Raw genomic sequence first — 22,116 nt, 5'->3', positions numbered from 1 at the left:
CTGGAACTACAGGCACACGCCACCACACCTGGGCAATTTTTTAAATTTTACTTTGTAGAGGAGGCCGGGCACCGTGGCTCATGCCTGTAATACTAGCACTTTGGGAGGCCGACACGGGCATATCACCTGAAGTCAGGAGTCTGAGACCAGCCTGGCCAACATGGTGCAACTCCGTCTCTGCTGAAAATACAAAAATTACCCAGCCATGATGGCATGCTCCTATAGTCCCAGCTACTCAGGAGGCTGAGGCAGGAGAATTGCTTGAACCCGGAAAGTGGAGGTTGCAGTGAGCCGAGATTGCACCACTGCACTCCAGCCTGGGCAACAAAGTGAGACTCCATCTCAAAAAAAAAAAAGAGGGCCTCCCTAATGTTGCCTGGGCTGGTCTCAAACTCCTGGGTTCAAGAGATCCTCTCGCCTTGGCCTCCTGGAGTGCTAAGATTACAGGCGTGGGCCACCACGCCCAGCCTCTTGTTACTTTAAATGACTGCTAGGATTGTGCTGTGCCAAGCATCCTAATTCATTTAGCCAGCTGCCCTTTGGGTGTAATTTGTGCTGGTAAGAAAGGTGCTTAGCCAGGGTGTGGAGAACTCCCAAGTATGTATCAACTGCTGAATGAATTCCACAAACTTAACACTGACCATGGACTTGGGAGTGAGAGAAGGGGTGAAGTCTGAGATGTGGAGTTGGGAAACAAGACCCCTGGTGACAGGGCCAGCGCAGTTAGAACCTCCTGACAAAGGAGGGAGACGACATGTGACAGGCTGTTCCCTGGGGTTTTCGGGGGCCCTCCAGAGCAACCAATTTATGTCCTCCCCTCCAGGCAAGGCCATGCTTACCTAAAACCTGGCCATCTGAAGTCAAGTTCACAGAGGTGCTGTATGCTGCCAGGCCGCTGCAAGAAGGTCAAGGCGAAGGCTTAGCCAGGGACAAAGCTCCTTTCATCTGCCCAGCCCACAGCCATCCCAGAGAGGCCCCTGATAGCCTCCTCCTGCCTCTCTCTATTCACCCCCATCCTGGGTCCCACATGTCTGTCCTCCGCAGCAAAAGGCCCTCCCAAGCTTACCCTTTGGGACATTTGATGTTGGGCCTGTCGTTCAGGAACCAGGGAAGATACTTATGGAACTGCTCCACCGAGGGCCTCACAGAGCCCATCGTGATGCTCATGCAGTTCTTTAGGCAGTTCAGAGAGTCTGCAGAGAAAGCAGGGGTCTGGGCAGTGACACCCCAGGGCCAGCAGCTCCTGCTTTGTGCCCCTCCTTCCCCAACAATCCCATCAAAGGTCCCAGGCACTCCAGCCTCAACCAGTCACTTCTAGGGGGATTTGCATTTGTCATTTGTGGGAGAAGGTTCTCCTCTTGGCTGTAGAAACTGTGGGCACCTACAGGCAGAAGGGGAAAGGAAGTTTGGGGCAGAAAAACAGGCCCCACAAAGGCCTCTCCACCTACAAATGCCACTGCTTTGGGCGGCAGGGCCATGTGCTCACCTCAGCAGCTCTACCCCCCAACTCCCCACTGCCCTGCCACCCAGGAGCGCCACGTGATCTGAAAGTGGGGGCATAGTACACAGCAGCACACATGTGTGATGCCCACAGGCCAGCACGGTCACCCACACAGGTGCTCCTCACAGAGTGCCTGTCCCTCAGGCCACGTCTGCACCCATGCCCCCGACGGACCCTGCAAGATGGGTGGGAGAGGTTGAGGGAGCCTCTCCAGTCCTCTCCTCTCTGTTGCCTCAGTTTGCCTGAGCTGTGGTGGACAGTGAGCCCGCATGGCCCCACACTCACTGACGGTTGAGGGGCAGAACTTGTCCTTATTGGGGCCAGATATATAAAGGCGGCAGCAGGAGGACGGGGTCAGCCAGTCAATGAAGTCATCCACCCAGGAGGAGGCAGGGATGGCCAGGTAAGACCTAAAGGGCAGGTGGGAGGAAGGGTGAAAAGGCCAGCTGGGCAGGGTGGTGGGTCCTTCCCGTGGCCCAACCCCCACGCAGCCCTCCCCAGGCATACAGCAGCAGGGCAGCAGGGCAGCAGGACAGGGATAGAACAGGCAGGAAGAGGGGACTGGAGAGGACTGAGGGGACTCAAACAGGGAGTAGGCTGGGGTTTGGGGCGGGCCAGGAACTCACTGCTCAGGGAACTCTGTGGCATACTGGATCTTCTGGGTGAAGGAGAAGTTGTTGCAGCCTGCACTGGAGCAGATGGCATTCATCCCAGCCTCGCTGGAGAAGTTGTAGCCCGAGGTGGTAACAAAGTATACCGGAGCCCCCACCTCGAAGTAGCGGTTCAGAAAGAGGAAATAGTCAAGCAGGTACGAGTCCTAGGAGTGGAGGAGGGTCAGTGAGCTTTGGTTCGCTATGCACACCCCTAAAGGGCTCACTCCAGCTCACACTCTCGAAGGTACACACAGAGGTACATGCTAAAAGGCACATGCTCAGAGGTCCATGATCAGAGGAACACACAGAGGAACATGTTCAGAGATACACATGCAGTTACACACTCAAAGGGATGTGCTCAGTGGGACACTCAGAGATATACAGGCAGATACATGCTTAGAGGTACACAGAGGCACATGCACACAAGTACACAAAATATACACAGAGATGTACATGCTCAGAGGTCACACACAAAGTACATATAGAGAAGGACATGCACAGACACACACACTCAGGGGTACCCTCAAGATGTATGTGCACTATACAGTTACACCAGAACAGTTTTAGGTGTACCCACCGATGAACATACTCCAAGGTTCACAGAATAGGTATAATCACAGGTGCAAACAGAAGTACACTTATGGAGGTACAAGCACAGAGCAACACCTATCACCTCACATGAACACACACTGACACACACAAACATGCACAGACAGACACATAATTGTACCCCTTCCTATCACCCCCAATTTGGCACAGCCACAGTCTAACAAGCTGGCCTGTGACAACGGCCCATATTTGTGTGCACATATAAATGTCAGTGTGTACACCCTCAAAGCCATGCACCAGGCATCCTCATGGTCTTCTCCCTTCTATAACATAAAGGCTCAGAGTGACATTAGGGAAAATGGCACAGTAGGAAGTGTCAGGAATCTCTCTCCCCACCTAGACAACAATTTGTCTGGTATAACTATTTTGTTTTTGTTTTGTTTTGTTTTGAGATGGAATCTTCTGGGCTGGAGTGCAGTCGCGCAATCTCTGCTCACTGCAACCTCCACCTCCTGGGTTCAAGTGATTCTTGTGCCTCAGCCTCCTGAGTAGCTGGGATTACAGGCACGTGCCACCGCTCCCAGCTGATTTTTGTATTTTTAAAAGAGATGGGGTTTCACCATGTTGGCCAGGCTGGTCTCAAACTCCTGACCTCAAGTGATCCACCTGTCTTGGCCTCCCAAATGGCTGGGATTACAGGTGTGAGCCACCATGCCGGCCCTGGTGTAACTATTTTGGAACTCTGGAGTCTATTGAGGACTGGAAGCTTCCAGGATAAGGCTTGGACAGTAAATTGTGGTTAATTTCAGGCAATGTCAGCTTGTAGTACAGTAGCAGCTACCCATTTGCCACTCCCAGCCTCAAGGCATGCAGCTGTGTATGCTTTCCAGAAGCAGCTTGTACACAGCTTGCAGGAGCCAGGTAGGCAAGGACAACATCCACCAAATATCAGCTGGGCATGATGGCTTACACTTGTAATTTCAGAACTTTGGGAGGGCAAGCAGGAGGGTCACTTGAGCCCAAGAGTGGGAGATCGATCTGGGCACATAGTGACACCCTGTCTCTACAAAAAAATACAAAAGTTAGCTGGGTGTGGTGATACATGCCTGTAGTCCTAGCTACTCAGGAGGCTGAGATAGGAGAATCATTTGAGCCTGGAAGTTTGCTGCTGCAGTGAGCTATGATTGCACCACTGCACTCCAGCCTGGGCAAGAGAGCCAGACTCTGTCTCTAATAAATAAATAAATAAATTCAAAGATCAAGGATATGAGTTCTGATCATTGATCATTACTTCTGATATTGGTGGTACAGATACACAGGCAGGCAGCCACTACTGCAACTCCCACCATCATTGTTGCAACTGCCTCCACATCTTACTAAAGTGACTTCCAGGAGATTTAAAGAGTAAGCACCTATCCCCCACCCCTTCATTTTTCCCTTTTTCTCCTTTTGGGAACCATACATATAAGGAAAAGGACATTCAAAAGCAACCATAAATATAGGGATATTTAGACAGTCACCACACTGCATAAATGCTCAGAGAAAAATGCAGTCTCAAAAATACCTGAGAAGACATTAATTCTGTACCTTTGGCTGATCCCCAGCACAGAAACACCAACAGCAATAAATAAAATAAAGCAAGCCCTGGGAAAGAAGGAGAATCTGATCTCCAGAGCTACAACATTATAAGAATCAAACGTCCATTTTTCAACCAAAAACACACCAAGAAAAAGAAAAACATGGCCCATTCAAAGGAAAAATATTAACCAACAGAAACTGTTCCTGGGTAAGACCAGACAGCAGACTTACTAGACAAAGACTTCAAAACAATTGTCTCAGCTGGGCGCAGTAGGTCACGCCTGTAATCCCAGAACTTCAGAAGGCCAAGGCAGGTGGATCACATGAGGCCAGGAGTTCGAGACCAGCCTGGCTAATATGGTGAAACCCTGTCTCTACTAAAAACACAAAAATTAGCCGAGCATGGTGGCAGGCACCTGTAATCCCAGCTACTTGGGAGGCTGAGACTTAACCCCAGGAGGCAGAGGTTGCAGTGACCTGAGATCACACCACTGCACTCCAGCCTGGGTGACAGAGCAAGACTCTGTCTCAAAAAATAAATAAATAAATAAATAAAAACAATTGCCTTAAAGTTGCTCAAAGAGCTAAAAGAAAACAAAGTCAAAGAAATAATTTATGAACAAAATGGAAATATCAATAAGGAGGAAACAAAAAGAAGCAAAAAAACTCTGGGGCTAAAAAGTACAGTAACTTAAATGAAAAATTCACTAGAGGGATTCATAAGCAGTCAGAAGAAAGAATTAGCAAACTGAAGATAAGACCATTGAAATTACTGAGTCTGAAGAAGAGAAAGGAAAAATAATAACAAAAGTGAACAGAGCAGGGCCCAAGGGACCTGTGAGACATCATCATCATCAAATAGAACAAAATATGCATTGTAAGAATTCCAGAAGAAAAGAGAAAGGGGAAGCGAGATTATTTGAAAAAATTATGGCCAGAACTCCCCAAATTTGATGAAGACATGAATATAAACATTCAAGAAACTCAATAAACTCCAGTAGGATAAACTAAAGAAACCCACACCAAAGGATATTATATTTTTTTTTTTTTTTGAGATGGAGTTTCGCTCTGTTGCCAGGCTGGAGTGCAGTGGCACAATCTCAGCTCACTGCAACCTCTGCCTCCTGGGTTCAAGTGATTCTTCTGCCTCCCAAGTATCTTGGACTACAAGTGTGCACAACCATGCCCAGCTAATTTTTGTATTTTTAGTAGAGATGGGATTTCACCACATTGGCCAGGATGGTCTTGATCTCTTGACCTTGTGATCCATCCACCTTGGCCTCCCAAAGTGCTGGGATTATAGGCGTGAGCCACTGCACCTGGCTGGATATTATAATTTAGCTGTCAAAAATCAAAGACAAGCCAGGCATGGTGGCATATACCTGTAGTCCCAGCTACTCAAGAGGCTGAGGTGGGAGGATTGCTTGAGCCCAGGGTTTCAAGTCCATTCTAGGCAACATAGCAAGACCCTGTCTCTAAAAAATAAAAATAAAAAGTAAAATAAAATAAGTTTTTTAAAAAAAAGAAAATATTGAAAAAAAAAGTGAATTGGCATATACAAAATATCCTCAAAAAGATTATCAGCATATTTCTCATCAGAAACCTTGAAGCCCAGATGGCAGTGGGTTTGTAAATTGAAAGTGCTGAAGAATACTGGGCATGGTGGCTCATGCTTGTAATCCCAGCACTTCAGGAGGCTGAGGCAGGTAGATCACCTGAGGTCAGGAGTTTGAGACTAGCCTGGCCAACATGGCAAAACCCCATCTCTACTGAAAATACAAAAATTAGCCAGGTGTGGTGGCACACACTTGTAATCCCAGCTACTCAGGAGGATGAAGCAGGAGAATCACTTGAACCTGGGAAGCAGAGGTTGCAGTGAGCTGAGATCATGCCACTGCACTCCAGCCTGGACGACAGAGTGAGACTCTGACTCAAAAACAAACAACAACAAAAAAACAAGTGCTGAAGAAAAAACAATTGTCAATGAAGAATCCTAATTCCAGCAAAACTGTCACTTAAAAATGAGGGAGAAGGCCAGGCATGGTGGCTCATGCCTGTAATCCCAGCACTTTGGGAGGCTGAGGCAGACAGATCATTTGAGGCCAGGAGTTTGAGACCAGCTTGACTAACATGGTGAGACCCCATCTGCTAAAAATACAAAAATTAGCCAGGCATGGAGGCATGTACCTGTAATCCCAGCTACTTTGGAGGCTGAGGTAGTAGAATCTCTTGAACCTGGGAGGTGGAGGTTGCGGTGAGCCAAGATCACACCACTGCACTCCAGTCTGGGCAACACAGTGAGACTCCATCTCAAAAAAAAAAAAAAGAAAACTAAAAATAAAAAATAAAAATGAGGGAGATGCCAGATGAGGTGATTCGTCCTATAATCCCAATACTTTGGGAGGCTGAGACAGGAGGATCACTTGAGCCCAAAAGTTTGAGACCAGCCTGGGTAACATAGTGAGACCCCCATCTCAAAAAAATTGTTTTCATTAAAAAATAAAAATGGGCCAGGCACGGTGGCTTACGCCTGTAATCCCAGCACTTTGGGAGGCCAAGGCAGGTGGATCACCTGAGGTCAGGAGTTCATGACCAGCCTGGCCAACATGGTAAAACCCTGTCTCTATACAAAAATTAGCCTGGCATGGTGGCATACACCTGTAATCTCAGCTTCTTGGGAGGCTGAGGCAGGAGAATCACTTGAACCCAGGAGGCGGAGGTTGCAGTGAGCTGAGATCACGCCATTGTACTCCAGCGTGGGCAACAAGAGTGAAACTCCATCTCAAAATAAATAAAAAATTTAAAAAAATTAAAATGAGGGTGAAATTAAGACATTCTCAGATAAACAAAAGCTGAAGGAGTTCGTTATCACTAGACCTTCCCTGAAAGAAATGCTAAAAGGCATCCTATAGGTTGAAATAAAAAGACATTAGACAGGCCAGGCATGGTGGCTTATGCCTGTAATCCCAGCACTTTGGGAGGCCAGGGTGGGTGGATCACCTGAGGTTGGGAGTTCAAGACCAGCCTGACCAATGGAGAAACCCCATCTCTACTAAAAATATAAAATTAGCCTGGCGTGGTGGCACATGCCTATAATCCCAGGACTTGGGAGGCTGACGCAGGAGAATCACTTGAACCCAGGAGGCGGAGGTTGCAGTGAGCTGAGATCACACCATTGCACTCCAGCCTGGGTGGGCAACAAGAGCGAAACAACGTCTCAAAAAAAAAAGAAAAAAAAAAAAAAGACATCATACAGTAAGTCAAAGATGTATGAAGAAATAAAAATCCCTTGGCTAGGTGGGAGGATCTTTTGAGGCTGGGAGTTTGAGGTTATAGTGAGCTATGATCACACCACTGCATTTCAGCCTGGGCAACAGAGCAAGACTCTGCCTCTTTAAATAAATAAATAAATAAATCCCCAGCAAAGGTAAATAAATGGGCAGTTATAAATGTTATGATGTATAACTCCACCTTTTTGTACATGATTTAAGAGACTCATGCAAAAAAATCATTAGCCTATGATTTTGGATACATGATGCATAAAAATACAAAAGTTTTTGAGAAATAGTCTCGCTCTATTGCCCAAGCTGGAGTACAGTGGTACGATCCCAGCTCACTGCAACCTCTACCTCCTAGATTCAAGCAATTCTCATGTCTCAGCCTCCCAAGTAGCTAGGTTTACAGTTGCGTGCCACCATGCTTGGCTAATTTTTGTATTTTTAGTAGAGATGGGGTTTTGTCACGTTGGCCAGACTAATCTCGAACTCCTGGCCTCAAGTGATCCAACCACCTCACAAAATGCTGGGATAACAGCCATGAGCCACTGCACCCCGCTGAAAAATATAATTTTTTGAGACAAGGTCTCTCTCTGTTGCTCAGGCTGGAGTGCAGTGGCATGATCATAGCTGACTGCATCCTTGAATTCCTGGACTCAAGCAAGCCTCCCACATAGCTGGGACTAGAGGCATGTGCCACCTTGCCTAGCTTGCCCAATTTTAAATTTTTTCTAGAGATGGGATCTCACTGTGTTGGCCAGGCTGGCCTCAAATTCCTGGCCTCAAGCAATCCTCTTGCCTCCACCTCTCAAAGCATTGGCATTACAGGCATGAGCCACCATGGCTAGCTAAGATATAATTTTGTGACATCAATAACTGAAAGGGAGGTAAGATGGAGTTGTTATAGGAGCAGAGTTTTTGTATGCTATGGAAACAAAGTTGGCATAAATTTAGAGTGTTATAACTTCAGCACATTTAATATAATCCCCATGATAATCACAAATAAAATTAGCTGTAGACTATGCACAAAAGGAAATGAGAAGGAAAATGTAAAATTTCACTAGTAGCAATCAACTAAGCACAAAATAAGTCAGTAATGCAGGAAATGAGAAACAAAAAAGCTACAAGGCATATAGAAAACAAATAGCAAAATGACAGAAGTGAATCTCTCATTAGTAATTACTGTAAATGTAAATGGATTAAACTCTCCAATCAAAAGAGAGTAGTAGGACCAGGCGTAGTGGCTCACGCCTGTAATCCCAGCACTTTGGGAGGCCGAGGTGGGTGGATTACTCAAAGTCAGGAGTTTGAGACCAGCCTGGCCAACATGGTGAAACCCTGTCTCTACAAAAAATACAAAAAAATTAGCCAGGCATGGTGGCATGCACCTGTAATCCCAGCTACTCGGGAGGCTGAGGCAGGAGAATTGCTTGAACCCAGGAGGTGTAAGTTGCAGTGAGCCAAGGTCGCTCCACTGCACTCCAGCCTGGGTGACAGACCGAGGACCCATCTCAAAAAGAAAAAAAAAAAGAGAGTGGTAGAATGGATTAAACACACACACACACACACACACACACACACACACACACACACACACGATCGAGATTGTGAGAGTCAGCATACTGTGCCCTAGGCAGCCCCCATCTGCTAAAAAACAACAAAACATGATCTAACTATATGCTGTCTCCAAGAGACTCACCTTAAATCCAAAAACACAAATAGATTGAAAGTGGACGAACAGAAAAAAGATATTCCATGTAAATAGTAACCAAAAGAAAATAGGGGTAGCTATAGTAATATTAGACAAAATAGACTTTTTTTTTTTTCGAGACAAATCCTCACTCTGTTGCCCAGGCTGGAGTGCAATGGCATGATCTCAGCTTACCGCAACCTCCACCTCCCAGGTTCAAGCGATTCTCCTGCCTCAGCCTCCCGAGTAGCTGGGATTATAGGCATGTGCCACCATGCCCAGTTAATTTTGTATTTTTAGTAGAGATGGGGTTTCTCCATGTTGGTCAGGCTGGTCTCAAACTCCTGACCTCAGGTGATCTGCCTGCCTCAGCCTCCAAAGTTCTGGGAGTACAGGAGTGAGCCACCACTCCCAGCCAAAAAAATAAATATTGTATGAGTTCGCTTACCTGAGGTGCCTAGAGTGGTCAAACTCATAGAACAGAAAGTAAATGGGCCGGGCACGGTGGTTCATGCCTGTAATCCCAGCACTTTGGGAGGCCAAAGCAGGCAGATCACAAGGTCAGGAGTTTGAGACCAGCCTGGCCAACATGGCAAAACCCCATCTCTACTAAAAATACAAAAATTAGCTGGGTGTGGTGGCACACGCCTGTAGTCCCAGCTACTCAGGAGGCTGAGGCAGGAGAATCGCTTGAACCTGGGAGGCAGAGGTTGCAGTAAGCCAAGTCCGCGCCATTGCACTCCAGCCTGGGTGACAGACCAAGACTCCATCTCAAAAAAAAAAAAGAAAAAGTAGAGGCCAGGTGCGGTGGCTCACACGTGTAATCCCAGCACTTTGGGAGGCCAAGGCTGAGGTCAGAAGTTCGAGACCAGCCAGACCAACCTGGTGAAACCCCGTCTCTACTAAAAATACAAAAATTAGCTGGGTGTGGTGGTGGCCACCTGTAATCCCAGCTACTTGGGAGGCTGAGGCAGGAGAATCACTTGAATCCGGGGGGCGGAGATTGCGGTGAGCAGCGATTGCACCATTGCACTCCAGCCTGGGCAACAAGAGCGAAATTCTGTTTCAAACAAACAAAAAAAGTAATGGTGGTTGTGTCAGGGGCTGAGGGGAGGGGAGAATGGGGAGTCACTGTTTGTTGGGTAAAGTTTCAATTTTGCAAAAGGGAAAGAGTTTTGGAGATGGATGGTGGTGATAGTTGAATAGTATGAGTGTATTTAATATCACTGAACTGTACACTTAAAAATGGTTACAATGGTAATTTTCTATTATATGTATTTTACCACAATAAAAAGCGGGAAAAAAATGATAAAATTTTTAAAAGCAGTAAGAAACAAATGTCCCCAACAGAAAAATAAACAAAAGACATCAACATAAAACCTCAGCAGGGTCTGTTGGCCCATCACGTCCTTCCTTCTTGCTCTTGGGGCACTAGAGACCCTCTTCACCTCAGCCCCGTGACATAGCCCCCAGGGCTTCTGCAGGTGGCAGGTTCATTCTGTGACTCCTCACCTGCTCTCCCTCCATACGGTCACCCAAAGTACAGTCCTGAGCCATCTGTTCTTGTCCTCCCTCACCTGGCTTCCAGGACCCCAGGCCAGTACTGCCTAACACACCTACCCCAGCCGCACCCCACTCAGCCCTGTTGTGGGCTCGGGCCTGGCTGCTTCCACTGGGGCTCCTGCCAGTGCCCAGACCCTTGCCCAAACCTCCATCACAGTTCCCCAGATGGGACCTAGGTATCGAGTCCCCTTGATGTCCTCCCTCTCCCTAGAGCTTGCTCATGCAGTCTGACCGTGTGTCTCAGACTTTGTTGTCTGTGGCTGCTTCCTCTTGGCCACCAGCCCATGGCCACCGCTGATGCATATCCAGAAGAGCCAGGTCCCCAGCCTTGGCTGATGCATTGTGCCTGTTGGCCCACACACTTACTGGTCCAGGCTGGGCAATCAGCACTCTCCCCCACCATGCCCTTGGCCTCCAGCTCATCCCACCCCCACAGTCGCTGCCACACCCAGGAAACACACCTGGGCTCACCCCAGCCTCCCACTGGCGAGTCTGTCATCACTGTCCTCTGCAAATCCTATGCAACCTTGGAGGTCCCCTCCAACCACGGGGCTTTCCTTCCCCTGAACCCCTGCCCTCCCCGGGCTTCAGGCCCAGAGAATTCGCAGGGCTGGACACTGGGCAGGCACTCAGCAAAGTGGCAGTCATTCTTTGTGGCCTGCCGTCTCACATGGAAAGCCCTCCGATGCCTGGGCCATCTCTCTTACTGTGGCCTGGGGCTGGCACCTGGCTCTTGTGCTGTTCATACATGAATGTGGCTTCACTCCCCAGGACTACTGGAGATGCCTCCAAAGCAGTGAACAATTCTGCACCTCTGGCCAAGCCCCTGGCCGGAGACCCCCCCCACCCATCCCTGCTGGTTGCTACTGCCCCTCCCCAAATCCCAGAGGCCTAAGGGTTGAGAAGGGCCTGGGCTCACCTTGGGCAGGGCCAGCTCCTGGTCCAGTCCCACGCTGATGTGGCACATGTAGTAGAGGCTCACTCCGAACAGGGCGAGAAACAGCAGCAGCTGAGAAGAGACCTGCTGCATGAGACCACCCTGCCTAACAGCCGTCCCCCAATCTCCACACAAATTTAAGTCAGTCAGGGTGTCACGGGCAACACTGTGGAGTTGAGCAGACTTGCGTGCCAGCCCCAAGTATCAGCACTTGGGCCTAGGCAACCTCCCTACCTCCAACCCTGCTCTCCCTGAGGCGAGGTCCCCACCTAGTCCCCCTACTCTCGTGTGGTTCGAGGCCCACTCACCACAACCCCTCGAGTGATCCAGTGCAGCAGGAAGGGCGCATAGGCCTTTCGGAAGAAGCCAAGCAGGAGCCCCTCTCCCTGGCCAGGCGGGGGCAGCTCCTGGGGCTTGACACAGCAGCACACGTCCAACCGGGAGGCCTGGAGTGGGAGGCAGCCCCTCAAGGTAGTCCCAGAGCAGACAAGATCCCAGGGACCACCTTCCTGCCCCCAGGGAGTGTCACCTTCTGTGGGTGGCCCATGCCAGTGCCGCTCATGGAGACATACCAGTGTGCTGTTTTCTTTGCTTTTTTTTTTTAATCTTGATAAAATATCTTTAAATTTTACACCATCATGGGAACCAACAGATCAACTCCTATCAACCTCTCATTTATACAGCTGACCCTTGAACAACACAAGTTTGAACTGCCTGGGATCACTTATCCCTGGATTTTCTTCCACCTCTGCCGCCCCTGAAACAGCAAGACCAAGCCCTCCTCTTCCTCCTCTTCCTCAGCCTACTCAACCTGAAGACGACGAGGATGAAGACCCTCATGATGATCCACTTTCACTTCATGAATAGTAAATAGATTTTCTCTTCCTTCTGATTTTCTTACTAACATTTCCTTTTTTCTTGCTTCCTTTATTGTAAGAATACAGTTTATAATACATATAACATTCAAAAGATGTGTTATTGACCATTTATGTTATCATTAAGGCTTCCAGTCAATAGTAAGCTAGTAGGAATTAAGTTTGGGTCAAATTTACATGCAGACCAGGCACGGTGGCTCACGCCAGCACTTTGGGAGGCCAAGGTGGGTGGATTACCTGAGGTCAGGAGTTCGAGACCAGCCTGACCAACATGGTGAAACCCCATCTCTACTAAAAACACAAAAATTAGCCAGGCATGCGGGAGGAGGGGGCCTGTAATCCCAGTAATCGGGAGGCTGAGGCAGGAGAATCACTTGAACCCGGGAGGCAGAGGATGCGGTGAGCTGATACCGCACCATTGCACTCCAGCCTGGGTGACAGAGTGAAACTCCGTCTCAAAAAAAAAAAAAAGTTACATGCAGATTTTCAACTGCTTAGACAGTCGGTGCCCTAATCTCCACATTGTTCAAGAGTCAACTGTATTTTATTTCTCAACCTCATGCACTTTAGGAGGTTTGATTATGTTTAAAAAATTGTCAAAACAAATTTATTTCTCTATAGGAAATTGGAGAATACATGGACTAAATATTACCCTCCTGGCACAATGCCCCTGTCCCCCACCCCATTCTCCGGGCCATCTCTGTGGTAGTAAAGCCACCCCATCTCCCTGCCATGGTGGGAACCCAGAGGCAGGTCCCTCAGTACTGGCCCAGCTGCCCCTACCTCCTGCCTCTTGCTGTCCAAGGAGAGCAGGGCCACAAAGGCTGACATCTGCAGGAGGAAGTCAAGGATCACTGCAAGGCCAGAGGTCAGGGCGAAGGTCCGCACAGCTGGCATGGGGGTCAGGGCCCCTGTGAGGGAGCAGAGGGCTGTCAGGGCACCTTGGCTTCAAGGGCAGAGTGGTAGCCAACATTGACAGGGTGCAGGGGGAAGGGGGTCTGCACTATACCCACTGCCCTCTGGGAACTCCTAGGCTCCGGCACTAACCCAGCAGGCCTAATGCCAAGTGGGGGGGGTCTGACCCAGGCTCACCTAGGAAGAAGCAGATAGCCTCAGAGAGGCTGCACAACAGCATGCTGGGAGCCACCCTGCCTAGGGCTCGCCCAATGTGGACCTCTCGTGGCTCCCCAGGCCTCCGGGGCAGCCTCTGTGTGGGAACAGCAGGGATAAGAGCCAGGGCCCTCCAAGGGCACCGCCCCTCAAAGGCCAGCAGGGAGCTGGCAAGTGCCCAGAGCTGCAGCCAGGCTTGAGGAGCTGCTCTGACCTTCCTGAATCATCAAAGACTCTCATACTCTCCACGGCCAGTGTTCTTCTTCCAGGGTCTGGCTGGGAGAAATGGTTGGCGCATTCGAGATGTCTATAGCATCCCTGTTCCAAGCATTGTTGGAACTCTAATTGTTCACCAACAGGGAGAGGTGAAATCGACTCTGATTTATCCTTACCATGGAATGCTACGTAGCAGCATAAAGACAGGAGGAGGCTGTAATGTACTAACATGGAGAGGTTTTACTAGACATTGCAAGGGGTTAACAGAAAGCTAATTCCAGATGGTAGAGGCAGGATGAAGTCATTTATGTCAACACACTCTAGTTTCTACAGATATTGTAAACATGAGTGTCGATGAACAGAAAGAGTCTGCAGGGAGACCCAGCAAATTCACGCCAGAGTCCCATCTGGCCAGGAGGTGAGGTTGGGAGAAGAGTGGGCAGTTGGGGGTGTGGAGAGCTCCTCCCTTCTTACCTGGTACTCGAGAACAAAGATGAAGATGTTATCAGCCCCCACGGACAGCACCAGAAAAGGCACCACTTGTAGGATGACCAGGGAGGAGCGGATACCCAGGTAGGAGAAGAAGCCCATGGCAGCCATGACTGCTCCCAGGACCACGGCCACCCCGCCGAGGCCCAGCGTGGCCTTGGAGTCCACCTGCAATGCAAACAGGCTCAGCCCCCTAGCCACCTAGCACCTACCCAGTATGCCCACCAGCCTCAGCTAGGCGAGACAACGCAGCAGGCAGGCACCCTCAGTGCTTGCAGGTGCCCGATACTGCCCCCAGTGGTGAGGAGCTCACACCTCACATTAAAGCCCCTCTGCAGAGCCATCCTCCCAAGGGCAGGTCCAGGAAACCCAAAGGCATGGGTGAGCCTACTCCATCTTCCTTGAGCATGCATTGCAAGAGATTTTAAGTATTAGCTTTGCATTTGGGCAAGTGAGGGTATGGCACGTAACAGACAGAAAACTGCTCTTAGGCCAGGTGTGGTGACTCACACCTGTAATCTCAACATTTTGGGAGGCTGATGAGGAAGAATCACTTGAGCCCAGGAGTTTGAGACCAGCCTAGGCAAAAAGCGAGATCCCATCTCTACAAAAAATAAAAAACAAAAAAAATGGCCGGACATGGTAGCTCACGCCTGTAATCCCAGCACTTTGGGTGGGCGGACCACCTGAGGCCAGGAGTTCAAGACCAGTCTGACCAACATGGAGAAACCCTATCTCTACTAAAAACACAAAATTAGCCGGGAGTGGTGGCACATGCCTGTAATGCCAACTACTCGGGAGGCTGAGGCAGAAGAATCGCTTGAACCCGGGAGGTGGAGGTTGCAGTGAGTCGAGATCACGCCATGGCACTCCAGCCTGGGCAACAAGAGCAAAACTCTGTCTCAAAAAAAAAAAAAAAATAGCTGGGCACAATGGCATGTGCCTATAGTCCCAAGTACTTGGGAGGCTGAAGCAGGAGGATCACTTGTGCCCAGGAGTTTTGAGGTTGCAGCGAGCTAAGATCATGCCACTGCACTCCAGCCTGGGCAACAGAGCAAGACCATGTCTCAAAAGAAAGAAAGAGAGAAAAAGAGAAACAGAGAGAGAAAGAGAGAGAGAGAAAGAAAAGAAAGAGAAAGAGAGGGTAGGAGGGAAAAGAGAAGAGAAAAGAAAAGAAAAGAAAAAGAAAGGAAAAGAAAAGAAAATTGCTCTTGACCTTTCAGCACAGAACACCTGCAAGAGGTATTACTCTTTGGGGCAGCCACTTGGGTGTGTCCACTTTGCTGTTCTGAGGTGCTCTGGTTAGGAAAGTTGTAGAAGGCCTGCTGAAGATGCCTGGGGTCCTGGGCTAGCCCACCTAGCTGTGTCCCTCCCGCTTCTCACCATCACTCGGCTCCAGCTGGAATAGCTGCCCAGGGCCAGAGAGATGTACAGGAATATGACAATGTAGCTGGTGGCAAAGATGGGCAGGTCTTCAGCTGTGGTGCGATTGATCTCGTCTTCCAGAGAGCGCTGTGGACACACACCCAACCAGCTCCCACTGACTGTGCCTGCTCCAGCCAGGCCAGCTCTCAATAGCTCGGTCACTGGGCACTAACTGTGTGTTGTGTCACAGGGCCTGATGGCCCCCTATAATCGCTGGTGAGGCTACAAGAACAGCCATCGCAATCACCCCATTCTGAGCAGGCAGCCACTGTCCAGGGTCACTTGGGAAGGGCCAGGGCCAGGAAGGGAACACAGGAACTGACCCAAGACCACCTGGGTTGCACCCCCAGAGCCAGGGACCCTGCAGCCCCTACCTCAGCCATGAACGTGACCTGGAACATGCCAGCCGTCTGACGCTGGAAGGCTCGCATTTCCTCTAAGAAGGCCTCCTCCCACAGCTTGGCCTGGGCCAGACGGGGGTCCCCAGCAGGGTAATTGTTGAGGGAGAATGTCATGATCAGGGCCTCCGCCTCAGAATAGTCCTTCCCTGGGATAAGAAATACTCAGACCCTTCCTGCTGCACCCGTGCCTCCCTCCCCTTCCAGCTGCACCCCTATATTCCCTCCCCCTATCTACCTGCACCCTTCCCATCACCCCTTGCTCCTTCTCCCCCACTCCTTCCTCATCTGATACATGACCTTACCTCCTACACCCCACTTCTCTCAGCCAAAGGCAAGACCTTTGGGCCCAGGCAAAAAAAAACAGAGTGCCTGAGTAACACTACGAGAAGATAAAGGAGATGGCAGAGAGAGGAGACAGGACAGGGTTGGCCTACAGCTTCCAGAAGCCAGGCCAACCCTAGGCCGCGAGAATCCCCAGCACCACTCCCACCCTCCCGTCTATGGTTCCTGCCCCAATACTGCATCTTCCTTGGCTTCCTCTCAGGGCCCACTTAGCTTACCTTTGTACCCCCCAATGGCAAGGAAGGGGAAGACAGGGGCCCCATAGTCAGCCATGCAGCTCAGGGCCAGGGCTGTGCCGTCCTTGAAGGTGAGTGGGGCACTGGAGGGAGATGACCACAAAGGGAAAGGGCCTTTCCTGGCCCTGCCCAGTCTCTATGGCCCCTCCCTTCCCCTCCCACCCCAGACCCACAGCACTACGGAGGGTGAGCTGGCGGGGTGGGGGACACTGGCTGCAGATAGCTGCAGATAGCCCAGCTATCTGCATTTAGGCCATTTAGCCATTTAGGACCCAGCCGAGTGGGTCCTAAATGGCTCCCATCCAGCAAGATCTCCTGCAGGCCTCCGCCCACGGAGTGAGTTGGAGCTGCCCTGAGTGCCTTCTCTGTGCCAGGCAGGGGCTGCTCTGGGCCCTGTCCCTCTGAGCCTCTCATGTCTCCACACACTAGCCTGACCTTCCTGGCTCTGACATTATCTGATTCTGGATTGAGCATCACACCTGAAGTCCCATGAGGGTGGAAGAGCTGGGATTTGAGCCATGGGGTCTGGCATGGGCTGTCTCAAACGTTGCCCTCAGCCTCCTTCTCCTGCCTAGGGCCCCCCAAAACCCTGCAGGTATTGAGGTCAGATTTGGAACCCTGGAGCCCAAGAGCCAATGTTTTCACAGTTTACTAGACTGGTGCCCTCAGGCAAGTCTGTAGGTCCTTCAGCTTAGCCCTTTCTGCAAAGCTCGTCATTGTGAAGATGCAGTGGGACACCTGAGCAAAGCTCTCTACCCCCCTCTCTCAGATCTGAGCAAGTGAGTGCTGGTTGCTGTGTGACCTTGAGCAGCTTACCACACCCCTCTGAGCCTCAGTTTTCCTGTCTGTAAAATGGAGATAATTGGACCACTCAAGAGTTGTTGTGAGCATCCAAAGTCAAAATAAAGATAATGCCCTATAACGGACTATAAAGCTACCATCAGACATGAGTCTGAGGTCAAACTATGATGCCTCCCCAGAGCAAACAACGGCTCCTCTCGTTCCTGCTATTTCCAAGAGACAGCCCTTGGGTTCCTGGCACAGACACTCTGGGAAGCAGCCCAAACTTGGGGCCCGGCTGAGGGATGCAGAGCCAGGTAGTGGGGGACAGAAAGTGTTGGCACTCTCTTCCAATCCAGTGGTTCTCAAAGTGTGGCCTGGGACCCTTAGGTGTCCTAGAGACCCTTTCCGGGGTCTGTAAGGTCAGAACTGTTTTCATAATAACACTAAGATGCTATTTGCCCCTTTTAACTCTCATTTGCTCTGGAGTATGGAGTGCTAAACATTCACTTTGAGGACCTCTGCTCTACTCCAACCTCAAGGAGCCTCCACTGCCATGGCCCTGCTGCTGCCCTTGGCTCTTGGCCCCCTTGGCCCGGCAGCCTTGTTGGCATCTTGTTGGCAGCACACCAGAGTGGACAGAACCAAGGACTGAACCCCAATCAATAGAAGTGTATGTGGCTGTGGCCTACCCCAGAACACCCGGCCCAGGTGCCTGAGACCAGCCACAACCTCTGGCCTGAGGGCACCTTTTCCAATGCATACCATGGTACCTCATGGGCTACCGACGGCCCTACGGCACCTGGCACAGAAACAAGAAGCAAAACAAAGCAAATATAAATATGTGCTCTGCCAATCGGGCTCCTCTGTCAGACTTAAACCAAGAGTGTGGCAGGGAGCTCCCACATGTCAAGAAATCTGCAGAAAGACAGAGTGGACTCGGGGTTGAAGGGCCAGCGATGGCCATGCACAAACCTGCAGCCATGAGCAGGAACTCTGACCAAAGGAAATGGCAGCTGGACGAGGGGCAGAGATAATCATCTGGGTAGCCCCAGTCCAGAGCCATAGGAATAGCTACCTCTGGTCCTTCAGGACCAGCTGTATGCCCGGCCAGGTTCCCAGGAGGCCATGGCAGCCCAGCACCAGCCCACTCCTCACCTGGGCCCCACCATGGACTCACTTGGCACAGTACAGAAAATGGTCCTTCCAGTCGACTTGGGAGGTCTGCCCCATCAGTGTCTGGTTGGCCGTGAGCAGCAGGAGCGTGCGGTTGTTTTGGAAATACTGCAGGAGGCTATTGATGCAGCAGTCATAGAGACTGGTATTGTCCGGATTGAGGGGGGCGTAGCAGATGTCCCGCAGGGAGATGTTGCGCTGTGCTTCGGGCAACCATACCTGGAGGTGCCGCAGCCTCTCCTGCAGCTCCAGCAGCTCCAGCAGCAAGTCCAGGTCCAGGATCCCGCTGAAGTTCTTGGGCCCCAGCAGCAGAGAGTCATACCTGTAGCTGGACCGGTTAGGAGCCGTCAGGATCACCTGGTTGGTTCGGAAGAAGGGGCCGAAATGCTGGTCATGGAAAGCCTTCTCACTCCGGGCTTGGCTACTGGGGGCCGACCACAGCTCCACGGGGTCCGTAGTGAGTTCTGTAAAGACCAGGCCCGCTGCCAAGGCCACCACCGGGATGACAGATAGCACCAGGATGGTCAGAGGCCACGAAGCCACCCACGTGCCCCAGCCCTGGAAGAACTGGCCAAGGAGGGTGTGGGTGGAGAAGCTGAGCTTGTCAGAGAGGCTGGTGCTCTTCTTGGCATCCACCATCTTGCTTTTGTCCCTGGCAGGGGCCACACGGAGTCCCAAGAGCAGGATGGTGACCACAGCGAAGACAGAGCAGAGGATAATGATGAGGACCAGCCTGCCCGGCATCCGGCCCAGGTAGAAGGTGGAGTCCAGGGCCTGGGGGCGGGCTATGGCAGGGCAGGATGCAGCACAGTCCTGGCAGGAGCAGGCCACCACGTCGTCACCTTGGGACTCATTGCAACGTGCAACCCCCTCATTCAGAGGCTGAATCCCACTCCCCACGGCCTGGCCGGGCTCCAAGAGGTGGAAGGTGATGTCCAGTGGGGCCAGACCATTGCCTGTGTCTCCCTGGAAGTTGAGCCAGCGCTGGGCATTGCAAAGGGCAGAGCCATACACGCCACACATGGTGCCCACAGCCAGCGTGGCGGCTGCAGGGATGCGCACACGGCTGCAGGAGTCATAGCTCTGCTCGGCAAAGCTATGCTGGTAGAAGGCCTCATAGGCCACCACAGCTGGGAGTTGTCCAGCCCCTAGCTGGGCCACACGGGTCACGTTGATGAAGAGGCTCTGGTTGGGGCTGCACGTGTTGTGGCAGTGCAGGTTCACGAAATTGTCAGAGCAGGCTGGGCAGCGGGTGAGGAGGGCCTTGGTGATCGACATACTTGCTTCCAGTGATACCAGCTGCTTGGCGGAGCAGCAGGCTTGGGTGTTGGGGCCGGTGTAGAGGCGGGGGCAGATCTTCTGTAATAGGATCAGGTGATCACCTGTGATCTTGCGGGCCGGCGTGTTGGACAGGCAGGACACATTGGAGAGTGTCATGAGGCCTCCAGACAGCTCTGGGTTCTTCCCACATTCGTCATAGAAGGCACAGTAGCCAGGCTGGTGGATGGGTGTGTAAGGCTCGCTCTGGGCCTGCAGAGCACAGCAACATCACGCATGGGCCCTGACACAGCTGGGTGCCATCCAGACAGCAGGCAACCAGGGAGGGTGTGGGGGTAAGAAGGACATGGAGCAGGGGCAGGGAAGCGGGGAGTGTGGGGAGTAGGAAGCCTCCTGGAGGCATGTGCCAGCCAGCCAGTGTTGGAGTGACAACACTGGCCTTTCTTCCTGGGGGTGGCCTGATAGACCTGCAGCTTAGGAAAGTCATGCTGGAGAGGCTAGAGATGGGTAAGGAGGCAAAGCTGACTCCAAGGTCCCGGGCTCTGCCCACGTCGAAGTCAGCCTGAGTCCCCACACTGTACAACACATCCAGAGGCCAGGGTCTCTCATGGAGAGTCTGTGCAGGAGGCCCCTGGCTCCCACCACCACCACCACCACCACCACCACCACCACCTGCTTGAGGCCAAAAGCCGTCACCCACCTCCCAGACACAAAGTGAGCGAGGAACTTAAGAGGCGCCAGCCCTGGATCTTCTCCCAGCCTCCAAAGTGCTCAGTCCTCCCTAGGTGATGCTCACCAGGTAACCCCATCCCAGCACCTCCTTGCCTCAGACCTCCCTTAACTGCAGAACTGGACCCCACAGTAGGGCCAGTGACAGGAGCACCCCACTCCAGCAGCCTCTTTCACCCCTGTGTGCATTCAACCCTGTGACCTGGAAACCCTCCACCTGCACCCCTCCTCTGTGGGGCCTGGCATCCCTCATGTGTCCAGAAACTGGCCCAGCCCACAGGCCCTGAGGCTCCCTTGCTGTTACCCAGTAACACTCGCCTGGTACAAGGCTGGCTCCAGGGTCCCTAACTGGAGGCCGCAGGGGAGGTGGAGCCAAGCCCTGGGACTCACCAAACGCAGGAGCAGGGCCCACAGCAGCCAGCCCTTCAGGCCGGCCTCTGCCATCCCGGGTCTGAGAAGGGGTCAGCAGGGAGCCAGGCCAGGCCTCAGGAACAGCCAAGGGCTGAACACACATTAAGGCAGCCTCCTCCCTTCAATGACAACCCTGGCCTGACTGGGTTAGGGACCAATGAGGCTGAGCCCTGCTGGTTAATGATCCACCACTCCCACTGTTTGTCCCCAGTCCACAGGCCCCCACTTTAGACGAGCCTCATCATGCAGGTGCTAGGGTCTCCACTCACTTCCTAAAGCGACCGAAGCCAGAGGGCTGAGTCAGCTAGGGGAGAGACCACGCTATTAGCCCCTAACTCAGCCTCTGCTGGAGTTGGTGCCAGGGCCTGGAGGCACAGATGGGACCAGGCACTGGCTGGGCTCCAGCCTCAGGAGCTCAGCATGGGCGAGGAACCTCCGCACCCTCCCTGGCTCAGCCTCAGACCCCAGCTCTGCCCTACCCCCTCTTGGGACCAGGGCCAGCTATGGGCTCAGAGGCACCCTCTGCACTGTCATCCCTAGCAACTGTTGTTAATTAATATTAACAGCCTGATAACGGAGGGGCGGTCAGGGTGGAGTGACGCAGTGACAAAAGTCCCCTCCTCCAGGAAGCAAAGGGAAAGAACAGCTCACTCTAGGGCCTGACATTTGACAGAGACCCCAGATAGTGGAAGACTCTCCTTTGCTCACTTTGCTCTTCATCCCCCCTTCCCCCTGACCTTCTCCCTCTTGTCCCTTGCCCAGGCCTGTCCCACCAGTCACCCCTAACAAGGGACAGAGCATGGCCAGGAGCCTTGAGCAGCAGCTCTGCTCCACCTGGGCCCAGGGGTGTGGTACACACTTTCTGCTCCCTCCTGATAGGAATCTTCAAGGCCTACCTTGGG

General features: G+C 51.7%; 1 protein-coding gene across 4 annotated transcripts in view; it reads right to left on the bottom strand.

Moving 5' to 3' along the window:
• The window catches only part of NPC1L1 (NPC1 like intracellular cholesterol transporter 1), a 28,660-nt gene extending 7,342 nt beyond the window's left edge, over positions 1-21,318 (bottom strand). For 2 of the 4 annotated variants that reach the window (XR_001113450.2, XM_003268862.2), the window contains exons 1-14: positions 21,194-21,318; positions 18,801-20,326; positions 16,823-16,923; positions 16,236-16,408; positions 15,820-15,948; positions 14,422-14,604; positions 13,714-13,828; positions 13,405-13,532; positions 12,055-12,192; positions 11,729-11,818; positions 2,128-2,318; positions 1,787-1,911; positions 1,067-1,193; positions 840-895 (exon numbers count right to left, since the gene is read on the bottom strand). Coding sequence is in view for 3 of the 4 variants with exons in the window: in XM_003268862.2 (XP_003268910.2) it covers positions 840-895; positions 1,067-1,193; positions 1,787-1,911; positions 2,128-2,318; positions 11,729-11,818; positions 12,055-12,192; positions 13,405-13,532; positions 13,714-13,828; positions 14,422-14,604; positions 15,820-15,948; positions 16,236-16,408; positions 16,823-16,923; positions 18,801-20,326; positions 21,194-21,247 (3,136 nt within the window). In the remaining variant the exon portion in view is untranslated. Of the gene's footprint in view, positions 1-839; positions 896-1,066; positions 1,194-1,786; positions 1,912-2,127; positions 2,319-11,728; positions 11,819-12,054; positions 12,193-13,200; positions 13,533-13,713; positions 13,829-14,421; positions 14,605-15,819; positions 15,949-16,235; positions 16,409-16,822; positions 16,924-18,800; positions 20,327-21,193 lie in introns of those variants that run through there. The other 2 variants (XM_003268864.3, XM_012496732.2) reach the window with 2 other exon arrangements.
• Between the last annotated feature and the right edge of the window lie 798 nt (positions 21,319-22,116).

Source organism: Nomascus leucogenys, chromosome 17, assembly GCF_006542625.1.
Source record: "Nomascus leucogenys isolate Asia chromosome 17, Asia_NLE_v1, whole genome shotgun sequence".
Taxonomy (NCBI): Eukaryota; Metazoa; Chordata; class Mammalia; order Primates; family Hylobatidae; genus Nomascus; species Nomascus leucogenys.
The sequence above is the reverse complement of the archived record's forward strand: the minus strand, read 5'-3'. Positions and strand labels throughout refer to the sequence as shown.